This window comes from Hyperolius riggenbachi, chromosome 12 (assembly GCF_040937935.1).
Source record: "Hyperolius riggenbachi isolate aHypRig1 chromosome 12, aHypRig1.pri, whole genome shotgun sequence".
NCBI lineage: Eukaryota > Metazoa > Chordata > Amphibia > Anura > Hyperoliidae > Hyperolius > Hyperolius riggenbachi.
Window position 1 is genome coordinate 143768282 of NC_090657.1, and position 22519 is coordinate 143790800.

Here is a 22519-nt window from a genome sequence, read left to right on the forward strand (position 1 = left end):
GGGCTGATAGAAGCCCAAGGTAAGGGTCTGTTTTTCTCCTCAGAAACCCCTAACAGAACCCCTTTAATGTTAATAATTTTTGTAGTTGCAGAATTAGGGCATAAAAGACAGCATGCAGCACAGTGTTCTAAAATGTAAGGATTTTTATATAAATCTCAAGTTCAAACACACAAACCTTTCATAAAAGCAAAAAAATGAACTGCTGGAATTAGGGTGCAAAGTTTTAATGAACTTTATTTTGGAAAAAAAAAAAAGTATTACCCACAATGCTACAGTCCTTAAGTAGAACATTGTTAAAACTGTAAATCAAAGTAGCACAGTGGACAGAGTGGGAAAAAAGTTACATGAAGAGACATCCTAAAATGTAAAAATTTCTTGAAGACAATACAAACCTTTTATTTACAAAGACAGCCTCTCGATAAGGAAGCTGAATCTATTCTGAATTTCCATTAAGCACAGTAGATTAATACTCTGCACCAGTGGAGAGGAAAAAAAAAAAAAAAAAAAAAAAAAAAAAATTATGTTTCGGTTTTGCTACCAGACAATGTAACCTACAACGGTCCTCTGAATGCATGTATATCTAACCATGGTACTTGGAGGAAGTGAAGAGGGAGGAGTCTTTCGGCACCTGTGGACCATGGTGCAGTAGTAAACATGCAGAAGATGGCAAAACAAAAATGATACTTGCATTTACAGTTCCCGCTCTTCCCTGGAGTACATAGAGGAAGAAAACTCACGCCTGCAATGAAAATCACACAAAGTGGCTGTGTATGGTTATCAATTTGTGTGGGACTCAGTCCTAAATGCCACCTATGTATTAAAGTACACCTATCATGAAAGAAATATGTAGATCCCCATTACCTTCTAACTGAGCTAGTGGATTCAAGATAGATCAGAATATTAAGTCATCTTCAGACCTTACTTTTGCTGGCCAAAACAATGTACGATAGTTTCAGCTGACAACCAGTTACAGTACAAGCATGCCTAGCTGTGGCAAGCAGCATGTACTTTCCCATAAAGATGGGGAGAAAAGCAGAAGGCTTCCCCCAATACCCCAGGATGGGCACTAAATGAGGTATTCCTGTAGACAAACCAAAGGTGAAACTGATACATAACTCGCATGCAGTTCTGGCAAGGCTCTGACCTACATGCTTGTTCTGGATCTATGGCTCCATTTAGAGGGTCTGCAAAGCAGCCAACATATTTCTTTCAGGTTAGGTTCATTTTAACTCCATACCAAAGTCTACTGTGGTGAGTTAGAACGAGAACGGGAGCTGGCTGCAGAAGCTGGTCGGGGAGGGGGTGAAAGAGAGTCCTCTTTGCTGACATAGGCTTCTAGGGGAGACTTTGACCTGGACCTAACATCCTCCTTTCCATTCTCTCGTGGGGAGGGGGATCTGGAACGACTGTGGGATCTTTCCCGAATAGGGTTTGAACGGCTTCTAGAACGATCCCTTCTGCTTCTAGACCGGCTCCGAGAACGCTCATGGCTTCCTTTAGATGGACTTCTGGATCTTTCTCTAGATTCTTCTGCGATTTCTTTTGATGGGCTGCGGGATCCTTCACCTTTGGAAGGACTACGTGACTTTTCACGAGACTTTTCTCTGTTCCCTTTAGATGGACTACGGGATCTCTCTCTGGAGGCCTCACGCTTTCCTTTAGCCTGTTCTCTCCTTCCTTTAGAGCGGCTACGAGAACGATCTCTCTTACTCTTGGAGCGACTGCCGGAGCGATCACGCTTTGATTTAGTGCGACTGCTCGAGCGGTCACGCTTTGCCTTGGGACGGCAGCTTGAACGGTCGCGTTTTCCTTTAGAGCGGCTACGAGATCTCTTGCGCTTTCCTTTGGATCTGCTCCTAGAACGGGAGCCATGCTCGGACTTAGGTTTACTCTTGGAACGAGACTCCCTCTGCTTTGAAGGTGACCGAGAGCGTTCTTTACTCCTGGACCTGGATTTGGACCTAAGCAAAAGAAAGGAGTGACGTTTAAAGTGAACCCAAGGTGAAAAACTGATAACAATTGTATTTATCCTCCTACTCTTAAAAATGACTTAAACACCCCAGGATTTTATTTTATATTTAAACATTTAGAAATTAGATTGACTGTTTTGCTGTCTTTACTCATTTGCAGTCTGTTAAGTGTCCGTAAATGAAAATACATTATCTATATTGACCCTATTCTCGCCCTCTGCTCAGAAATATGTAGAAAAAAAATGTATTCTGCCAGGAAAACTTTTATGGCTGTAATTTGCTCATTGGTGAGGTTTACTATATTCCTGACAAGGTATTGACAAGACAAGCTGTCACTTCCATCCTTAAAAATTAACTCTTTCAGACAGCAAAATAATAAGTAAAACAGCCTGATTATTCAGTTTAGTACTGTACATACACGTTTCTCTCATGTCACATGTTGCCTCAGGTACACTGAGGCTTTTTCTGTACCACTTAAACTTTTAAGTAATAAGGACAATCCCAGTATGTGTCAAATTACACTCCTTACAGAACCGTTACAGTAAGATACTGATAACTGGCTAAATACTATCTAGCATCAAACTACAAAATTAAAAAAAAAAAAAACAGAAGGTGCAATTGACCAACCAATTCTAAGCTTCATACAATTTGCTTAAGGTTTGCATGCAATTCAGATTTATTAGCTTCTCAGATATGTAACCAGGGCTGCGGAGTCGGAGTCATTTTGGGTACCTGGAGTTGGAGGTTTCATAAACGTCAGACGGATGATTTTTATACCCACTCCACAGCCCTGTATGTAACCATTACCTCAAAACTATTAATCCAATACTATATCAAAAAGTTGAGGGAAGGGGAAAGGGCTTCCTCAACATGGCCATCTGCACTGTCATAGGGAAATGTTGCCTAACAAAGTCTCTAAAGCGCTGTTCAAACCACATGAGCTGGTAAACCCAAGTACTAAGTTTTCAAATCGATGCCATCACCTGAGCAGTAAAGTGATCTTCACAGGAATATGGCAGTTTGAGGGATTTTTTTTAACACCTTGTTAACCATGGCCTTTCTTTAAAAAGTGTAATGCAGCATTCCCATGCACTATAACACCTAGCATTTGAGCTGATCACACATTTTCTTCTGGTTAACAACCCATATGCAGTGCATGCCATACTTAACCCTCAAATGCATCCACGTTTAAGCAACACAAACAAACATGATTTTGCAAGCCGCTCAACATTTGGATACAATAATTCTATGAAATTGGAGAATCTGTGCTACATGGGGCCACGATAAGGTTTTTTTGACTGAATAGGGGGGTGAAATGATATATTGGAAATGCTGGCAAAAATCTCAGTTGCAAGGGCGCGATCAGGTGGACAGCGGTAACTGCATGCAACATTGCAATAGTCCCCCAGCCAGTTTATCTCTCCCCACCTGACAACTTATCCCAGCGCCAGGCAGTTTGGTGCAGGGAGAGCCATCTGGCTCGCAAACTCCCCGGTGGCATTAAAAAAACTACTCCCGCTCAGAGTTTTAACAACCCAGAGGGAGATGTATTTCAGGTGTACCTACTGCCGGAGGTTTGCATTTATGTTATGCAAGGCGTGCAGCAAAGCATTGCTGCTGGCACCCACCTTCAGCACTAAAAAGAACGGCTTCACAAGCTGTGTTCTCCCTCCATATAGAGGCCTACCACTCCGCCAGACTCCTGACCTATAAGACGTCACTATGTGCAGAGTCACGCAGTACAGGTGCTTGCAGTGATGGCAAACACAAGGAGGCCAGGAGATGCACTGGTGGAGAGGTGAGCCTTTACCGACAAGATGCTAATGCTAATTCCACAAAAAAGGGGGAAGAAAAAAAAAAAAAAAAAAGCCAAGTTGCTCAGACATAGGGACTAATTACCTGGACTGACTCTTGGCAGGTGAATGAGAACGGCTGCGTTTAGCTGGAGAACGAGAACGACTTTCTTTTGCAGGAGAACGAGACTGGCTCTTCTTTGGAGATCGGGAGTGGCTCTTCTTGACTGGTGAACGAGAGCGAGTCTTCTTTGCAGGGGAGCGAGAGTGGCTTCTGGATCTACTGTGGCTGCTGCGCCTACTCCTACTACGAGACCTCCTCCTGCTTCTGGATCGTGACCTAAAGAGACCAAGGCACTTAATCAAATTTTATTCATTTACCAATAGTAGTCCTAGAGCACTATGCTCTCAAAAGGATCAACTTGCTTTAAGAAAACTTGTAAAAGAAAGAAAAATTTCCCTCTTTGGGGGGGGGGGGGGGGGGGGGGGGGGAGGGGTTAACTCACCTCATGTGGGGAAGCCTCCGGATCCGATCAAGGCTTCCCTGTCCTATATCCCACGTCGGTCTCGCTGTGCCGCTCTGAATAGCGGGGATGTAAAGATTTACCTTCCAGCACAGGCGCAGTATCAGCTCTGTTCGGAGATAGGTGGAAATTGCTGTCGGTCTGCTCTACTGTGCAGTCGCAAGTCCTCCTGCCTGCGCAGTAGAGTGGACCCGACGGAGATTGGCCCGATGGGGGGGTTATTTCAGGACGCTTCGGGGGAGCCAGCGCTGGACTGCCTGCAGCTACAGGGATGGTGGAAGCCTCATTGGTACCCTAAGGCGCCCCAGGGTGATTTTTTTTATTACAGAGTAATTATCCTTGCCTTTACAGATATATGCATTGCTGCAATTAAACAAACCACCATTTTAATCTTGTGTGTACATGCACACAGTTACTGACAAAGCAGGAATCAGGACTAAATCACTGACAGTTTGAAAGCAGAGTTCTATACAGGCATGCCATGGCTGTGGGAAAGGGTGGCGCTAAGATTCCCCAGTCCAGATCTCTTGCCAGTACATCAAGGGCTGATGTACACACACTAGATTAAGAAGTGTTACTGCTCTAAAGTTACTCAGTTACAATTCTGAGTCAAGACTGCTTATGTTTACCGTAAACTTAGAGGTAAGCTGTTCATATGTTAACTGGACTACTGCCTTGCATAAACAAATCATTTATCCAGAAATCTGATCAAATACTGTTGCCACCACTGCTAGTTACTGACCCCTTGCGAGTCTTCAGTTGTATGACAATTGAACCATCGTCAAACAAAAACCAACTGTGGTAGCTACCCTAGAAACTGCGTGAAACTACTCAATACACCAGAACCTCTTTGGTGACAGCCTCCAGTATTGAGCTGAGAAAGACATAACACCTTGCTACCTCTTTGCTATCAAGCAATCCTTGTGTTATGAAGGCTCACAAACCAAATTAGTTTCTACAGCAGATTTAGAGGGAACAAATGGCTTTCTGAATAGCTGGGCATTTTACAGCGTTTTATGGCAACGTACAGTTCCTACTACAAAAGGCAACTCATCTGTCACATGAGATCACACGTTAACTTACAGAATCCAGTCTAGACTCAATCTTGTGCTTACCTTGACCGGCTACCAGAGTATGACCTCCTGTGACGGGTTTTACTTTCCACTAGACGGATCTTCCTGCCATTAATCTCAGTTCCATCCAGCTTCTCCAGAGCCCTCTTCATGTCGGAATAAGATCGGAACTCTATGACCCCCTCATTAGTGTGCTCCTTGTGAGCATCAGCGTATGTAACCTCACCTGCTTGCCTCATGAAGTCCTAAAGAAAAAAGGAACAGTCAAACATTTAAATGCCAGTGTCTTCTTTCTGACTAGCACCCATATTTCAAGTGCCAAAACCACAATGCATTAAAATGACTATACTCCAAGATATTGATTGTGTTACAACACCAAGTTCTAAAGAGCTAATGCCGATTGAAGAAAGAAACCGCTTTCTAACTAGATGAATCGATTGACGTAGAGTCTACTGCGCTCATTTAGAGGTTGTAACATCCAGAAATAAGATGCCCCCCCAAAAAAATGCCCCAAATATACATGTAAACGGCTTTTTGTAAAATAGGCCCCTATATGCCCCCCCCCCCCCCTTTTTTATTTTAATTTTTTTTAAACCAAGTCTGGGTGCCTTTGCCTAATGCTAGGTAGTGAATGGAAAATCGAGCAAACAAACAATTAAGCTAAATAAGTTATCCCATTAGATGTTTTTCTATTTGTCAGCGACAGTATGAGTTTGCATCCAATTGTAACTATATTTAGCCAGTGTACCTTGACCAAGTGCATCACATTTGCATGATACAGCCCTTCACATTTTCCATTTCCACTTGTGCAAGCATGCAAACAGTTTCAATGCCAACCTTAAGATCCTGCCAGCTACAACGGCTTGAGAGGTTCTCAACGATAAGCCTGTACTCCGTACGCACCGGGGGTCCGTATTTATCTCTTCCGGATCGCTGGCTCCTGTAACCACCTTTATTTACATAGAAAGAAAAGTCAGCGCTACAGTAAATATGTGCAGGTCAATAACTAAATTTCTTTGGTAGGGAATCAAACTAGAAAGGATGGGATTCTTTACATAAAAACCTCCTTTGTAGCCGTGACTCTGGCGAATAATAAGCAGCAGAAATGTGTAATCAACTCCGCTCTGCTGTGTTAACAATGGGCCTGTTTAGTGAAGTGCACTCAACCAACCTTATCAACAGGACATAAAAGCATATGACAAATTCATTTACATGCATTGCTACCAAAGAATTTTTACAAGACTTGCCAGTCACAATAGTTACATTAAAGCAGGAGGTACAAGAAAAAAAAGTGGCATTTGGAAGCACACGCAAGGGAGTCACCTAATCCAGTTTAAAGCCATTTGGTCTAACCCTTTCAATCCTCACCATCACCCTGCGTCTAATGGCAATAGGCTGCTGTCGTCATGGCTTCCGGTAAGGTCAGCCAAAGGGTCATAGGGCAAGGGTCACACAATGTTTGGAAAGGCCAACCAGGAAAGGCAGTCATCTTAAGCCTCAATGGTCTCAGCCCCCACTGGTCTCTTTCAAATTGAAACATCAAGGACGGTTAAAAAAGGATTTTGGAATTCAACATGCAAAAGGTTAAGAATATACAAGTTAAACATAACATACATAATAAATGCTTACATAATGCTCTATGACTCCCGCCCACAATACATGTAACCAAAACCCACCCCCATTTCCCCACTGCATAATATAAGCCTATGCTGTCAGAGGTAATAAAGAACTACTTTACTAACAGCACAGGGGTTAGTAACTGTCTGCACCATATTGTCACATATTACACATCTACACGTCCCATAGGGAACAAAGCACACCTGCAGTGTGCCAATACTTAAGATAAGCAACATTGGCCACACCTGCACAGACTGAACAGATGGATCTCTGCCACACGTAGGAATCCCCTCCAGCAGAATCCATGAACACCAGTGAAGGGTCACCGCAAGTGTTAACCTGGTGTCTAGTGAAACTTCTAATTTCATCCTCTGCAATTGATGCAGATGTTTGAAGTATTGCGCTCTTGCACATTTGCTTCAGTACACCACCTGCACTGTTATTACATCAAGTTAACAGAAAATAAAACTACCAGGTCATTGCACCAGTGAGAAGCTAGCATCAGGTGGCAAAACACTGGCATTTCTATGCTTTTGGGTTTCTAGTTTCCACAGTAGACTTTAGAATGCAAGGATAGTGGCCATATTTCCACCATCTGGAAGAGAAACCAAAGAACTGATCATTTACATGGCAGAAATGGAAAAAAGCCAAGTCTCCAAAAGAGCTTCCACACTCATCTGCTGTTAAAAAACAAAAACAAAAAAAAAACGCTAATTGTCTTATTGTCAGTGCTTTCCCCAGGCTCTTGGAGCACCCAGCTAGTTTTGGTTAGCACCCTGCTCTTATCAAATCACCTCCTCCTATCCTGTAAGCAGAGTTGCGCACTGAATCACTGGACCAGCATGCTCATCTCACCCAGCTACTTTTTCATGCCACCTAGCTGGGGAAAACATTTTCTGGGGAGAACACTATTGTATTCTTCATTCAATATCAGATGAAACTGGGTAAACCAGGCCCATTTCAGCAGATAGTGCCTTGCAATGCTCAGGGTCTATTCTGCAGAGGACCTCTGCCGATCCCACTATATGCAACCAGACTGGGCATCAATTGTGCATGTAGTTCAATCTATCCTCTAGGATGAACAATGCAGGGGGTATTAAATGTGTCACATACGGAAATGTGTCACATACGGATACTGCCTCAAAACGATCACTGTGTAACCTTTAGTTTTCCCCAAACAGGTACGTTTGTCGGAGATGAACCTCAAGTCTAAGCCTGACATAAAGGGTTGTTAGATGTAAAGAGCTAAAACCTGTACAGAATCAAGACATTATGCAGCCTAATGCTGGCACACTACAGATGTGCTTTCAAAAACATGGCAAGTGGCAACCTTTAAGCCCCATCTACACTATACGATTTTTTGTGCAATTCGATTAACGATCCGATTAACCTTCCTGGCGGTAAGCCCAAGCTGAGCTCGGGCTATGCCGCGCAGGAGGATTTCTCAGGCCCTGCTGGGCCAATTTGCTCACCCTTTTTTTGCAACATGCAGCTAGCACTTTGCTAGCTGCGTGTGCATTCCGATGGCCGCCGCACCTCGCTCGATCACCGTGCGCCCCCCCCCCCCTCCCCGGCCAATCAGTGCCAGGCAGCATTGAGGGGTGGATCGGGACTCCCTTAGACGTCACCCCGCCCCGTCGCAATGGCGACAGGGGAAGCCCTTCAGGAAATCCAGTTCTTTGAACGGGATTTCCTGATCAAGCGGGTGGGGGGATGCTGCTGTACAGCGGCTATCATGTAGCGAGCCCTAGAATCGCTAATTTAAAAAAATAGTGCTACGCTGCCCCCTGGCGGTTTCTAATAGAGTCAGGGAGGTTAAATCCGACATGCCCGATCAGGATTCGATTCAATTTGCCATTGTTTTGCAATGGCAAATCGAATTGAATCCTGATCGGACATATTGGATCGTAAATAGAATCGTCGAATCGCACTAGGAATCGTATCGTGTAGATTGGGCTTTAGACAGGAGCATGTCTTGTCTAAACAGCTTCCACTGAAACATCTTCATAAATTTAAGATTACATCAAAGGCCTCGTTTTACACTGGACACATTGAATAAAGATATTTGATTTGAAACGCTTACAGCCTTCTGGGAACAAGCGCAAAATCACACAGCAATTATATTTTCAAATGCGCTCCTCTACTATAGGAACACTTATCTGGGCGCAACACAGATTAGCATACAACAGTGTTACGAAATTGCGTACTATGGCAAAGTGCAAATGTGGTACATTAGGAAACATTTTTCTAACGTCCTTGCGGATCAAATACCATTTGCATTGCTGCCCATGTTTCAGCAACGCAAATGGCAGTGTGAACAAGGCTTAACTGTTGCAGGTCCTCAAGAGCAACAAAATGCATAGTAGCAGGTGGTCAGTTAAAGAACAGAGCAATGCAGCAGCACAGAAAAAAATTAATCTGATTTTTTTTTTTTTTTAACAAGCATGAAAACTAATTCAGCGGGCCATCATTCCCTCACTCATAAGTTATGGAGGGAGGGAAAAAAAAAATAGATTTATGCATACTGCTTCCTGGAAATCAGCTTATGAAGCGTCAACCAGTCTTCCAGCTGTACAAAATGTGCCCAGATTATAGCAAAAACTAATGTAGCTAGCATAGCACGATATCACTGCTAACCCTCTAGCTGCTCAACTATGAAACAAACCCCCCAGGAACCTAGTGTGCAGGGCATCAGATAGACCTGTTATTTTTATCTGCTGCTCTTTGCATAAAAAAAAGGGACACCAGCTGAGGGGTTTAGCAATGGCATTACTAGCTGGCACTAAATTAAAGGATTTCAAATACTACGCAAAGCTAAGGATCCGCTATCAAATATCTAGCTTTCCCTGACAGCAATTCAAGCTAGAGCAATCACACACCCCAAAGCTGTACATCTTGTAATAGATAGCTTTCCAATTATCTTAAACCCCAAAAGCTGCTGCCAAAATACGTAATGCTTACTGCGATTTCCAAAGCTAAATCCATCCCGGTCTCTGCGTGGCCCCCTGGCGTGCTCAACAATCACACGTTCTCCACACAGGTCTTTCCCATTCAATTCGTATACTGCGTCATCAGCGTCACGCGAGTCCTCAAACTCTACGAAGCCATACCTATGGGAAAAAATATATTAGTACACTATTAATCAGCTGACAGAGGCTTGCTCCGAAGAACAGAACATATCCCAGTCCCATGTGACTGCAGTGTGTACGAATACTGCCCTCAGTGCATGCAAGCAACAAAAAAAAACAAAAAAAAACAAAAACTAACTAACAATAGTAAGTAAAGTATCGGAACGCTTACTGATCCTTACTGTACTTCCTCAGCAAGGAAGTTTACATAGATGAATACAAAGGTATGACCATACTTGGAACTTCAATACAACTTTCTTATCCTCTTGTTGCAGCTGCTGGACACTTGATTAAAGAGACTGAAGCGAGAATAATTCTCGCCTCAGAGCTCATAGTTACCATAGTTACCTGCTAAAACGCCGCTATCCCACGGCTAAACGGGAGTCCCTTCACCCCAACCCCCCTCCACCGCAAAATCAACGATAGTAGATTTTGCTGCTCCTAGAGGCAGGGCTAACGGCTGCAGCCCTGCCTCTAGTCGCGTCTATCAGCGGCATCGACACCTCTCCCTCGCCCCTCTCAACGAAGGAAGACTGAGAGGGGCGGGTGAGAGGCGGAAATACACTGACAGACGCGCGTGGGGCAGGTCTGCAGCGGTTAGCCCTGCCTCAAACAGGAAGTAATCCCCCGCTGCACAAAGGGGATTTGGGGGGGGGTCATGGACCCTCGTTTAGCTGCTGTTTAGCAGGGGCACACATGCCCCTGCTAACTGAGCTCTGAAGCAAGATTTATTCTTGCTTCAGAGTCTCTTTAAGTGTGCATGTAGGAAGAATAGATGTGGACTACATTACAGTAGAAGCCATGTGTCTACATGAGTAGATGGGACTAATCTATAGGAAATAAAATGTAATTGTAAACCGAAGTGATAGACATAATCAGGGCTGTGGAGTCGGTACAAAAATCTTCCGACTCCAACTCAGACTCCTCAGTTTCTGAAACCACGACTCCAACTCTGGGTGCCCAAAATTGCCCTGACTCCTCAGCCCTGGATATAATTAGGCATGGAGCTGGCATCTGAAAGCTCATACCAGACATGCTGTTTTACATTCACAAGATTGCAAAGTTTAGGCAATTAGCATTAAAGGAGTACACCGCTTCCTCTTAATTTGCTGCATGCTTTTTTTGATCATGCAGAGCCTGTTTATCAAGGGTCCCCAACCCCCGGGCCACAGCCCACAGGTGGGCCAGAGGCTACTCTGAGCTGGGCCGTGCAGTCTGTCATGACTAAACACAATGCAGAGAGAAGTGTCACGAAGTTTGCCGGAAGCTATAGAGAAGAGCCGTCTGCAGCCATTGTTCCTGCTGCAACCTAGGGTGTTATTTGTAATGCAGCATGCTTTCTGGCTGTCCAGACACCAGGTGGCAGCCGTGAGGATCACTGGGACGCTCTGGTCTCTTGCCAGCCACAGAGTTCAGTCTGCAAGGAGGTGAGCAGCTGATGCTGGAGGCTAGTGTGGGAAGAAGAATGGAAGGGTAAAAGCGAGTGTGGGGAGGAGGGAAGTGTGAAGTGGGTGTAGAGAGGAGGAATGGGTGAATTGAGTGTGGGGAGGAGGGTAAAGGGGCTGTGGGGTGGAGGGAAGGGTAAAAGTGAGGGGAGGCAGATTAGGGTAGGAAATGACTGCCAGTAGATAAGCCCAGGCAGTACCCCCCTTAAAGGGAACCTTAACTGTGGGGTGGGGGAATTCACTTACCTGGGGCTTTCCCAAGCCTCCTGCAGGCGTCCGGTGCCCGCGCCGGTCCTTCGGTCTCCCTCTGCGGCCAAGTTTAGGTTTCGGCCGACTGCTAGTCGTCCTCCGGCAAAGAGTCTTCTTCCGCATTCCCCGTCGTAAAGCGCATCCGCATGACGAAGAGGACGCTTTGCCGGAGGACTGGCAGTCGGCCGAAAACTAAACTTAGCCGCGGAGGGAGACCGGAGGGCACCGAAGGACCAGCGCGGGCACAGGACGCCTGCAGGAGGCTTGGGAAAGCCCCAGGTAAGTGAATCCCCCCCCACAGTTAAAGAGAACCCGAGGTGGGTTTGAAGAATATTATCTGCATACAGAGGCTGGATCTGCCTATACAGCCCAGCCTCTGTTGCTATCCCAAACCCCCCTAAGGTCCCCCTGCACTCTGCAATCCCTCATAAATCACAGCCAGCGATGCTGACAAGCAGCTTGTCAGAGCTGGCTGTGTTTATCTCTATAGTGTCAGTCTGCTGCTCTCCCCACCTCCTGCAGAACTCCAGTCCCCGCCTGCGTCCCTTCCCTCCCTGCTGATTGGAGGAAAGGGACGGGGGCAGGGACCGGAGCTATGCAGGAGGCGGGTGAGCAGCCGAGACTGACACTACAGATGTAAACACAGCATGCCCAGCGAGGCTGTGATTTATGAGGGATTGCAGAGTGCAGGGGGACCTTAGGGGGGTTTAAGATAGCAAAAGAGGCTGGGTTGTATAGGCAGATCCAGCCTCTGTATGCAGATAACATTCTTCAAACACACTTCGGGTTCTCTTTAAGGTTCCCTTCATCGCCCTGAGCACTTTGGAAAAGTACATTTGGTGTTAAAGGACTTACGAGGCCAAGTCCATAAAAATAAAATAAAAAAAGTTAGCTACCTGGCTCAGCTTGTAAGGCACGAAGGACGCCGTCCGCGCCCTCCGTGCCGTTCCGCCTGGTCCCCGCCGCTGCACAGCCCCCCGAACGGTCCCCGACCAAGCGGCCCGGGTCGGGCTCCCCAGCCTGTACCAAGATGGCCGGCGGAGCTGGCCGCGGCTGCGCAGTCCGCATAGCCGCGAGTGCGGCTGCGCAGCTCTAAGGCCAACCCCCCGATCCACGCAACAGTAGCGTGGATCGGGGGGTTGGCCTTAGAGCTGCGCAGCCGCACTCGCGGCTATGCGGACTGCGCAGCCGCGGCCAGCTCCGCCGGCCATGTTGGTATAGGCTGGGGAGCCCGACCCGGGCCGCGCGGTCGGGGACCGTTCGGGGGGCTGTGCAGTGGCGGGGACCAGGCGGAACGGCACGGAGGGCGCGGACGGCGTCCTCCGTGCCTTACAAGCTGAGCCAGGTAGCTAACTTTTTTTATTTTATTTTTATGGACTTGGCCTCGTAAGTCCTTTAAAGATAGTTGTTAGGTAGGGCTGGTGTTCCCAGGACTTCTTTATGTAATGACCCTGCCTGTAGAACAAGCCCGCACAACCCCTCCCCCACGTAATACCCCCATCCCCCGCCCGATCCTTGGAAAAATTACCTGATGCTGAAGTGGTCCTTGGGTCAAAAAAGTTTGGGGACCACTGCTCTAGGCAACTAGGGCTGCAACGCTGCCTCAATTCACTTACTGTAGATACGCACCGCTCACATACACAAACCTTTGGTTTAATGAAATTGGCAAAAAGCTCTGATTCGCTGATTGACCACCCCCACAGAATGCACAGCGAGTGTCCTGGTGGATGCATAATGCTTCAGGGAGCGTGCTGCAGACGATATAACTACCTGTCATCCCTTCTGACTTGCTTCCTCTACTGCCCCATGCAGCTTCTGGCCAATAGAGCTACAGGCTCACTGTCATGTGACCATAGTGAGCATGGACTGCTCTGAAAGAATCACTTTGAATGCTGAATGTTGTGTAATCTGCACATATTAGAGAATGATGCAATGTTAGAAAAAACACTACATACCTGAAAATAAAAATGAGAATATTTTCTTTGCTGCTAATCTTCTAGTAATTATTCATAGTACACAACCAAATCATATCATGTATTTTTTTGCTTCAGTGTCTCTTTAAAGGAGTCGTCAAGCAATTCCAGATACCCATAGTACTACTTACCTAGGGCTTCCTCCAGCTTCTACATCCCTCACCTCAGCTCTGCTGGCCCCCCATTCCACAAGATGACCTCCGGGTCATCCTCTACTGCGCTGCTGCAACCACCTCCACATGGTCCGGAACATACTGCAACAGGAGTTGCTTGACAACTCCTTTAAGCTGCACACCCAAACAACTTTTACATTAAAGATGTTTTGCAATATTGTGCAAAATCATTTGTTAACCACCCTGGCGTTCTATTAAGATCGCCAGGGCGGCTGCGGGATGGTTTTTTTTAAATAAAAAAAAAAAAACTATTTCATGCAGCCAACTGAAAGTTGGCTGCATGAAAGCCCACTAGATGGCGCTCGAGGCGTTCTTCCGATCGCCTCCGGCAGCCAGAAGTAACACGGAAGGCCGCAATGAGCAGCCTTCCGTGTTTGGCTTCTCCTGTCGCCATGGCGACGAGCGGAGTGACGTCATGGACGTCAACCGACGTCAGACGCCTCCGATCCAGCCCTTAGCGCTGGCCGGAACTATTTGTTCCGGCTGCGCAGGGCTCAGGCGGCTGGGGGGACCCTCTTTCGCCGCTGCTCGTGGCGGATCGCCGCAGAGCGGCGGCGATCGGGCAGCACACGCGGCTGGCAAAGTGCCGGCTGCGTGTGCTGCTCTTTATTTCAGCAAAATCGGCCCAGCAGGGCCTGAGCGGCAGCCATCGGCGGTGATGGACGAGCTGAGCTCGTCCATACCGCTAAGATGGTTAAACTATGTTTAATGACGACCGATTGCATGCAAGAATTGTTCACTTCGAACGACCAAGATGGATCTAATTGTGCACAGTCAAAACGATTGTCATCGACCCCAGAATGAAGTGTTCACACCAGTCATTTGAACTGCAGAAGATGGATCGGAGAACGATCGTTGCCGCACATCTCCCACTGTATTCTGGTCGGTACGTAGCTTAACATCCACTACAGTATTGGACTTCTGCAAAGACTACAAACACTCTGGCCTGGAGGAGGGGTAAGAGGATACTACATGTGGAAAGAAACTGGGAAGAGAGCACAGTTCTCACATGCAAAAAAAGGATGAAAATCTATAATGCCATACTGCTCAATACATGCCCAATCAAATTTGCTATTGATAAAAAGCACACCATTTTCAAAAGCAAGAGGCAATAGAATACTACTGGCATATTTGAAAACATGCTATTATATGCATCTTAGTGAGAACGCTTTGTCTCCTTCAGTCCCTTACACACTCCTAGGAGAGCTGGTTCAAAATGAGGTTGCTGGGCAATCTGGGATATTTGATAGAGTCTGATAGAAACCTAAAAAGTCATGCTTGCATAGCCAGCTCAAAAATTTACACACACACGTTGAGCTGGCTATTATAATTTAAAAAATTCGGTACTTATCCGTTAGACGGGCGCATCCGGCAGGTGGCGCTAATTACTATTCCCCCTCCAGGCCGACATGGATAGTAGGGAAAGATGTAACTCTGGTGGAGTTTTGTCACCACCTAGAGGATGCGCCCGGCTAACGGATAAGTACCAAAAATTCTTTAAAGATCAAGGGACCTGGCATTACCAGACTTATAAGTCATACATTTTTGCGCATTTATAAAGGCACATGGTTGGGACCGGACTTTACTAGAGCTATACTATAACAAGATTCTACTGTATGGAAGACATTTGCCTGCATTCTTATCTATCAGGTTTTCATAACTCAAAACACCAGTTTGAGATAACTGTTGGTAGATGCCTGTACTTGTATCTAACACAAGTACAGGCATCTACTGACAAAGATGTGCCATAGATCCCAATATTCATATCACAACATGCTCCTCTATCCAGGATAGTGTAGTCTGCACAGCAATCACTTCTGAACTACTGTTGTTGCAACTGTGCCTACTTTCACTCATCACTGTAAACCCCTAAACACTGTGCTAGTAATGAACACTTCCACGTGTGCTTTAAATCACTGCAATTAATCTCCTCTCTGACACTGCAGCTGTCCTGGGCAGGTTTCCCACATCAACTCTTATGTATAACGAGATCGATGAAGGCCCAATGTAAAACTCATACATCCAGCAAGGCCTACTGGCACTATAGGATATTAAAAGTCTATACCTTAGAATGATGCATAATATCGGACAATTATTTTGAGCAAAAGTGACTGAAATATCAGACATGCAGCAAAGCAGCTTTAACATGACAGCAACACTACTACACAACAATTACTGCTAACGAGTGTGTAAAGACATGGATCATGGTAAACACATGCGAGCAGCCTTAGGGCCCTTTTCCACTAGCAATCGCAATCACAAACACCAGTGATTGAGATTTTTCATTAATTCTGTTATGCGATTGCGATTTGCAATTTTCATTTGCATTGCATTATCATTGTAAAAATCGCTCCAGCAAGCGATTGCGATTTCCAAATCGAATCACTGTAGTGGAAAATACTTCTCGTGATTTCTATGATAAAGTAACAACTCTAGCGATCTAAAAATCACTAGCAATTTGCGATTCAGCAATCACAATCGCTCTAGTGGAAAAGGGCCCTCAGGAAAGAGCCAATAGCAATGGCAGCCAACACTGACACGCGGCGCATGCTGGGAACTGGAGAGGGCTGTACGCTCCGCACATGGAGAACGATGACGTCACGGCCCAGTATAACTGCCACCATTTTGATGCGGCTGCAGCCCGCCGCGCGCTTTACACCGTTAGTAGAGCGAGAAGAGCACAATAAACAACTCCCGGTGTAGTCCGCACCTCGTTCCGTTCTAATTTCCCTCTAGTCATGCAGCATGGCGCTATCGCATCTCCTATTAGGCCTGAAGTCACTCCTCCGGGCCCTATCCGCCCACCGCCCCGTCCTTACCCGTTCTTCAGATCCACCTCCAGCAGCTTCCCGTAGCCCCCGAAGAACCTCTGGATGTCCTTCTCCCGGACGTGGTAGCTGAGTCTGCCGATATACACGCGCGGCATGGCGGCGGTGTTCTCACAATAGAAGATGGCGGCCTGAACTCCGCAGCAGAGTGACGCGAAGGAGGCGTGGGAGAAGGCTTATAAATGGCGAAGGTGTGTCCGGCTAGTGGGGCGGGGCGTCCTCTCTGAGAAGCGAGTCAGGGGGGGACGGGTTAGCTGCCCCCCCCCCTACTACTTATTCGTGTACACGTGTCCGGCCTCTGTTACTAGCGGGGCGGGTCTGTTTGTGATTACAGCAGTGATGATATTCATTCAACGGTCTTTTTTCTATTGTCTGATATGTTCAATAGCAGCTGCTGGGCAATTGCATGTGTGAAATCACCATGTTTATAGATTGTTGCTGTATGGCTGCTTGTGCTGTTGAATGTTTAAAACCTGAACTTGGTCATTAACCCACTAAAAACTCCCCCTCCCCTTTCTACCTAGCCAGTCATTCAAACCTCACCTCTATGGAGGCTGCCATATTTATTTCCTTTTAAACAATACCAGTTGCCTGGCAGTTCTGCTGATTTAATTGGCTGCAGCTGTGTCTGAATAACACCCTGAAACAAGCATGCAGCTAATCTTGTCAGATGGTTCTCAGAAATACATCATCTGCATTCTTGTTCAGGGGTCTCTGGCTAAAAGTATTAGAGGCACAAGACCAGCAGCATGCAATTTGCATCGTTTAAAAGTAAATAAAAATGTCGGCCTCCTTATCCCTCTCACTTCACTGGTTACCTTTAAAACAGACCAGAACTTCCTCTATGATCTAAAAAAATACACAACAGCATAATAATCTGTAAAGAAAAACATTTTTTGTTACAGCTGATACAAATCCTGCAATACGTCTGCAGTGCAGGGTTGGACTGGGCCACAGTAGTACAGTTTTTTTTCCTCGGTGGGCCCCCCCTCCAGGTCTCTGGTGGGCCCCCCACTCCTTGTCTGACAGAGCTCCAATTGCTGCCTGCAGCACAAAAATTCTCTTCTTAGTGCTGTAATCACTCATGCTGAGAGCAGTGGCGTACAATAGGGCCCCCAAGCACTCTATACATGTCAGAGGTGCAAGAAGGGGATGGAAAATAGCTTGTTAATGATTAATACTGTTCAAAGTATCTATAGAAGTGATTATTATGAGCAAAGGACCAATAGAGAGGTAATACTGTAGTTGAGGGAGGGCCCTACGGGGCCCCTCTGGCCCAAGGGCCCCGATGCGGTGGCTGCCTCTGCGGTCACAACCTCTGCAAAGTAGGACATTACTTTATATTGAAGGAGGGGACTCTATGCAAAGTTTTGCTGGGCAGCAGTGTCTCTGAATTACAATGCTGCTAAGATCATGTACATTTGGCCCTGTCTATAATACATCATGACCACGCCCACCTTCCACGCCCTTTTTTCACCGCAATCATGTGATGTGTGGGCCCCAGGTTGAAATTTCTTTGGTGGGCCCCCAGTGTCCCAGTCCGACCCTGCCTCAGTGTGTCTATTTCCTGTTTTCATGGAAGCAGACATATTGTTAGGATTAGCTGCTCTGCTTTGGCAGATGGAATTCCTGAGCTTATACTGCTGAGAGATCAAATTACAGTGGTGATTTGGCGCAGATGAGGGGGATTGGACAGGTTAAACTCTCTAAATACATACAGGGTGCATTTCTCTATATTTTCCTTCTGTCTTGTGCAGGAGTTCAGGTCCATTTTAAGGGCTTGTTCACACTACAAGAGCTTTTCTAAGCGCTTTGTGATTTTAAAAGCTCTTGCTAATGTTATCCCTATGTGTGTGTTCTCACTGGAGCGATGGGATTTTGTAAAAATCCACCATAGCATCGCATTTGCAAGAGCTTTTCAAGTCAGGCTGTGCGAGCTCCCCCGTCGCCCTCCTGTAGCTGGGAACATTCCATGCCCGGCTACGGGAGCGAGACAAGGGAATGCGCACAGCCCAACTATTCGAGAAAAGGTAAAGATTTCTCATGGGAAAGGGGGTATCAGCTACTGATTGGGATGAAGTTCAATCCTCGGTTGCAGTTCCTCTTTAACAACGCTTTTTAATCTCTCCACCTCTACTGGCATTTTGCTTCCTCATCTAAACAAACAATTTTAACTGAGTCAGCGCAAAGCGGTGCAGGGAAATTTGGACGCGCCGCCATAGGCCATAATTTATTTAATGGCTATAGCAGCAGACAGTAATTTGGGCACTGTCAAAAGATTTCACCCAAATTACTATAAAAACAGCGTAATTCAGCCACAAGCCAGTGGCATAGCTAAGGAGCTATGGGCCCCGGTGCAAGTTTTACATTGGGCCGCCCCCCCCCCCCCCCCCAAAGCACTCTATACATAACAATTGATACGGCGCTCCAAAACCCGCCAAGGACAGCCACAGTGTCAGAGGTGCAAGAAGGGAATGGGGAACAGTTTGTTAATGATTACTACTATTTAAAGAGTAACTGTCAGGCTGCAGAAGCTAATTTAAACCTCTATTCTCCTGTGTTAAACAGTTTAGACAGAAGCCAAAAGACATTACTAAAGATAAAAATCTCTCTTACATTTAATGTGTGCTTATCACCAAAGCTAAGCTCCTAAGGAGGACGCAAGCCGCATTCCACACTGCAAAGCATTCTGGGGCCCTCCCCTCGGCTGCTAAGGAGAAGACGGGATCAAGTTTCAGCAGCTTCTAAACTCACAGCACAGATAAATCTCCGGGAAGATTACTCTGCAGGAGTCCGCTATTGTTCCTAGCCACATGGCTCATTAATATTCACTGCACACTGTGTTATTCTGTACGAGCTGTTCTGTGATCAGAAGCAGGCAGGACATGACGACACATTTGGCTTCACAAACATGGAACCTGCCATGGGCTGTCAGGAGCATCATTCTCTGCATATACTATATACAAATTCTGTGAAATCCAAACGTGGACAGTGAAATGCATATGTAATGTAAGTACAGCCAATCTTTAGCTACTGATATATGTGTTTATTTTCTCTGAGACCTTATACCTAACAGCTCCTCTTTAAAGCATCTATAGAAGCAAATTAATACTGTGGTTGATGGGGGGACCCTCTGGCCCAAGGGTCGCAACCTCTGCACTCCCTATTGCTATGCCACTGCCGCCAGCAATAGCTGGCAGCCGAATTACATTTTCCCCCTGACTGAGTCCACGGCGGCCTGAAGGGGGAATAGTAAATAACGCCGCCGGGACTTTTGCAGGAACTTTTTTTCTTTTTTTTTTTTTTTTGTATTTAAAGTTTTTTATTTTTCAAAAAATGACAATACAAACAATACCAACTATATGAAACAGGAAAACTCACAAAAATACAGTACCCAAATGGGAATAGTGATATAGCGTCTAAACAGCAAAAGCTCTATTGCTGTATGTTATAAACTGTTATAAATCTCCTTTTGCTCCGGCACCAGCAACTCATCAGCAAGAGTTGCAAACACGACTCATCACAGTAAGCAGGAGATAGACTTTCTCAGGCTTCTTCAAAGTTTGATGGAGTTTATTAAGTACACAACTATACAGATACAGTTCATCATATCCTGGACAAGCAAAGTTTCATGTTGCGTTACAGCGGTGTGATTACCTTCCTCCTGAGGGCAATCAGGTCTCCTTATATCTATCCTACGTTACATCTTCTAGACCAGTGTTTCTCAACATTTTATCGGTGTGTACCCTTTTTTAAACCCTGTACTCACCAAGTACCCCCTAGCATAGTAAACATTATCACAAGTACCCCTTGACAATTATATATTTAATCGTAGTACATGATTATCCGTTCTAAACAGTTTCCAAGCATTTACTATTGCTCGCTTTTAATTAGCTAAACACTAATTTGGTGTTTAAATAAGATTTATCATTTTCTAAAACTCTAAATTTGTTATTCTTGGCTAAGTATATCAAGCCCGAGTACCCCCTGGAACCATCAGAAGTACCCCCTGGGGTACGCGTACCGCATGTTGAGAACCTAGGTTCTAGACTACCTATGTACAGCATACATTATATCAGATTACATAAAGAAAGGAAAATAATTAGGTGTTCCAGTCAGCATATAGAGAGCAGGAAAGTAGGAATCAGAGTGAGCTCCATCAGCCCACCCGGTTCTTTAATACCGACTAGGAAAGAGTTAAATGTGACCTCATCTTAGCCATCCCCCAGACCTGGCTATTGGCTTAGACCCCTCGTGGTGTCCTAATACACACCTACTCGATTAATATTTAATGACCACTTTTCACTTACTTACAGGACTGTGGTATTTGTAAATATGGCCTATGTTGATTGTTCTCGTAGTCCATTTGTCTGGGGCAGTGTATGCCTGTGGCCTTCCTTCAGGAACATGTTCTCAGTATTTGCTTGTTATTCATCTGTTTCAAGCAAACACTGAGATGCTTCTGCCTACATCACAAGAAACTCTGTTTTAAAGGTATATTCTGCGAACAAGCCTTTTACATAAACTCAGTCCAAATAACTGAGGCCTACTTAAATTAAAACAATCCCCCCTAAAATGGCTTGATCCGCAGATTCCAGCTTCTGAACCCAAAAGTACCTGGTTTCTTTTCTTTATGTTTCACTTTTCGATGTTCGTGCTCACACAACTTCTCTGCTCTAGGCGGTTATCCCTGGGAGAGAGGGAAAGATCTCTTGGTCTTCCTGTAACCAGGCTCTCTGTGGATGCCCTACTTCTAAGTCCCTCTATACCACATGCTCAGCATTTGCGTCACTTGCGTATCACTCACAATCTTGCATGACCACAGAAAAGTGAAACTCGTTTGTCTGTTACACAACGGAGCAGTGCCAGGTGCCTTCTAAAAGAGCGCTTTTATACAATCAGCTCCATCACCGGTACTACTAAACCTATACCTATAACCCTGTAAATCCCTTAATTTGGAAATATTGGTTCATGAGATTGTTTATGAGGCACCAATCTCTTGACCAGGTTAATTTGTTTTGCGTAATTTAACACACAACCTCACCTGGATAACGATGCCCAAAGTTGTCATCCCCATCCAGACGACCAGTGGGTTTAGGAAGAACTTTTGAACTGCAGAGGCCCAGTCCGAGTGTCCTTGGAACGTTGCTGGAAACCTTTTCCACCAGGCCAGACTGGAACTCACCTGCTTATTTTTGTGTTCTACCTCGTTAAGATCACCTGGATCATGGTGAAATCTTACCTCTAACTTAGTGTTTTGTTTGTTTAACCGTTGTAACAAAGTGTGATCGTCTTGGGTCAAAACCTGTTCCCCTTTGTCCCGTGTTGTGTTATCTTTCAGGATGGGAACTTCCCGTGAAACTTTGAACTTTAGAGTTCTCTTAACAATTTGAGGAATAACGTCATCAAACTTGGACGACTCAATCCATATGGGATCTCCGCTCACACAATATGTTTCCCTTGAAAAATCAACCATATCGGAACAATTATGAAAATGTACCTTGACTGTGTCCTTAGACATTATGTTAAAAAAACAAACCTTTCCTTCAGCCACCGGAACTATCGGTTTGGCTTCAGGGCGGATCTTTTGAATGGTAGCCTCGCATTCTGTGTTATTGAGCCAGCAGGCTTCTTTACTAAATTTGACTTGCCCCGGCAAACACAGGTACCTCTTTGAGAATTGCCCGTATGAGGGCAACTCTACTTGTTTCACCTCCCCGTCTAGCACCAAAAAAACGTTGACCTC

General features: G+C 45.6%; 1 protein-coding gene across 1 annotated transcript; it reads right to left on the bottom strand.

Moving 5' to 3' along the window:
• Window positions 1-265: 265 nt before the first annotated feature.
• Window positions 266-16933, bottom strand: SRSF6 (serine and arginine rich splicing factor 6). The gene is made up of 6 exons (XM_068264543.1): window positions 16765-16933; window positions 9939-10087; window positions 6198-6310; window positions 5403-5605; window positions 3870-4103; window positions 266-1961 (listed from the first exon to the last, which is right to left on the bottom strand). The coding sequence occupies exons 1-6, from the start codon at window positions 16869-16871 to the stop codon at window positions 1244-1246; spliced, it is 1524 nt and encodes a 507-aa protein (XP_068120644.1). The 5' UTR covers window positions 16872-16933; the 3' UTR covers window positions 266-1243.
• Window positions 16934-22519: the final 5586 nt, after the last annotated feature.

Coding starts and splice junctions, on each gene's coding strand:
- SRSF6 (XM_068264543.1), bottom strand. CDS start 16,871: ATGCCGCGCGTGTATATCGGCAGACTCAGCTACCACGTCCGGGAGAAG. Junction 10,088..16,764: donor GAGGTGGATCTGAAGAACGG/GTAAGGACGGGG, acceptor TTTTTCCCATAG/GTATGGCTTCGTAGAGTTTG. Junction 1,962..3,869: donor CCTGCCAAGAGTCAGTCCAG/GTAATTAGTCCC, acceptor TCTTTTGCTTAG/GTCCAAATCCAGGTCCAGGA.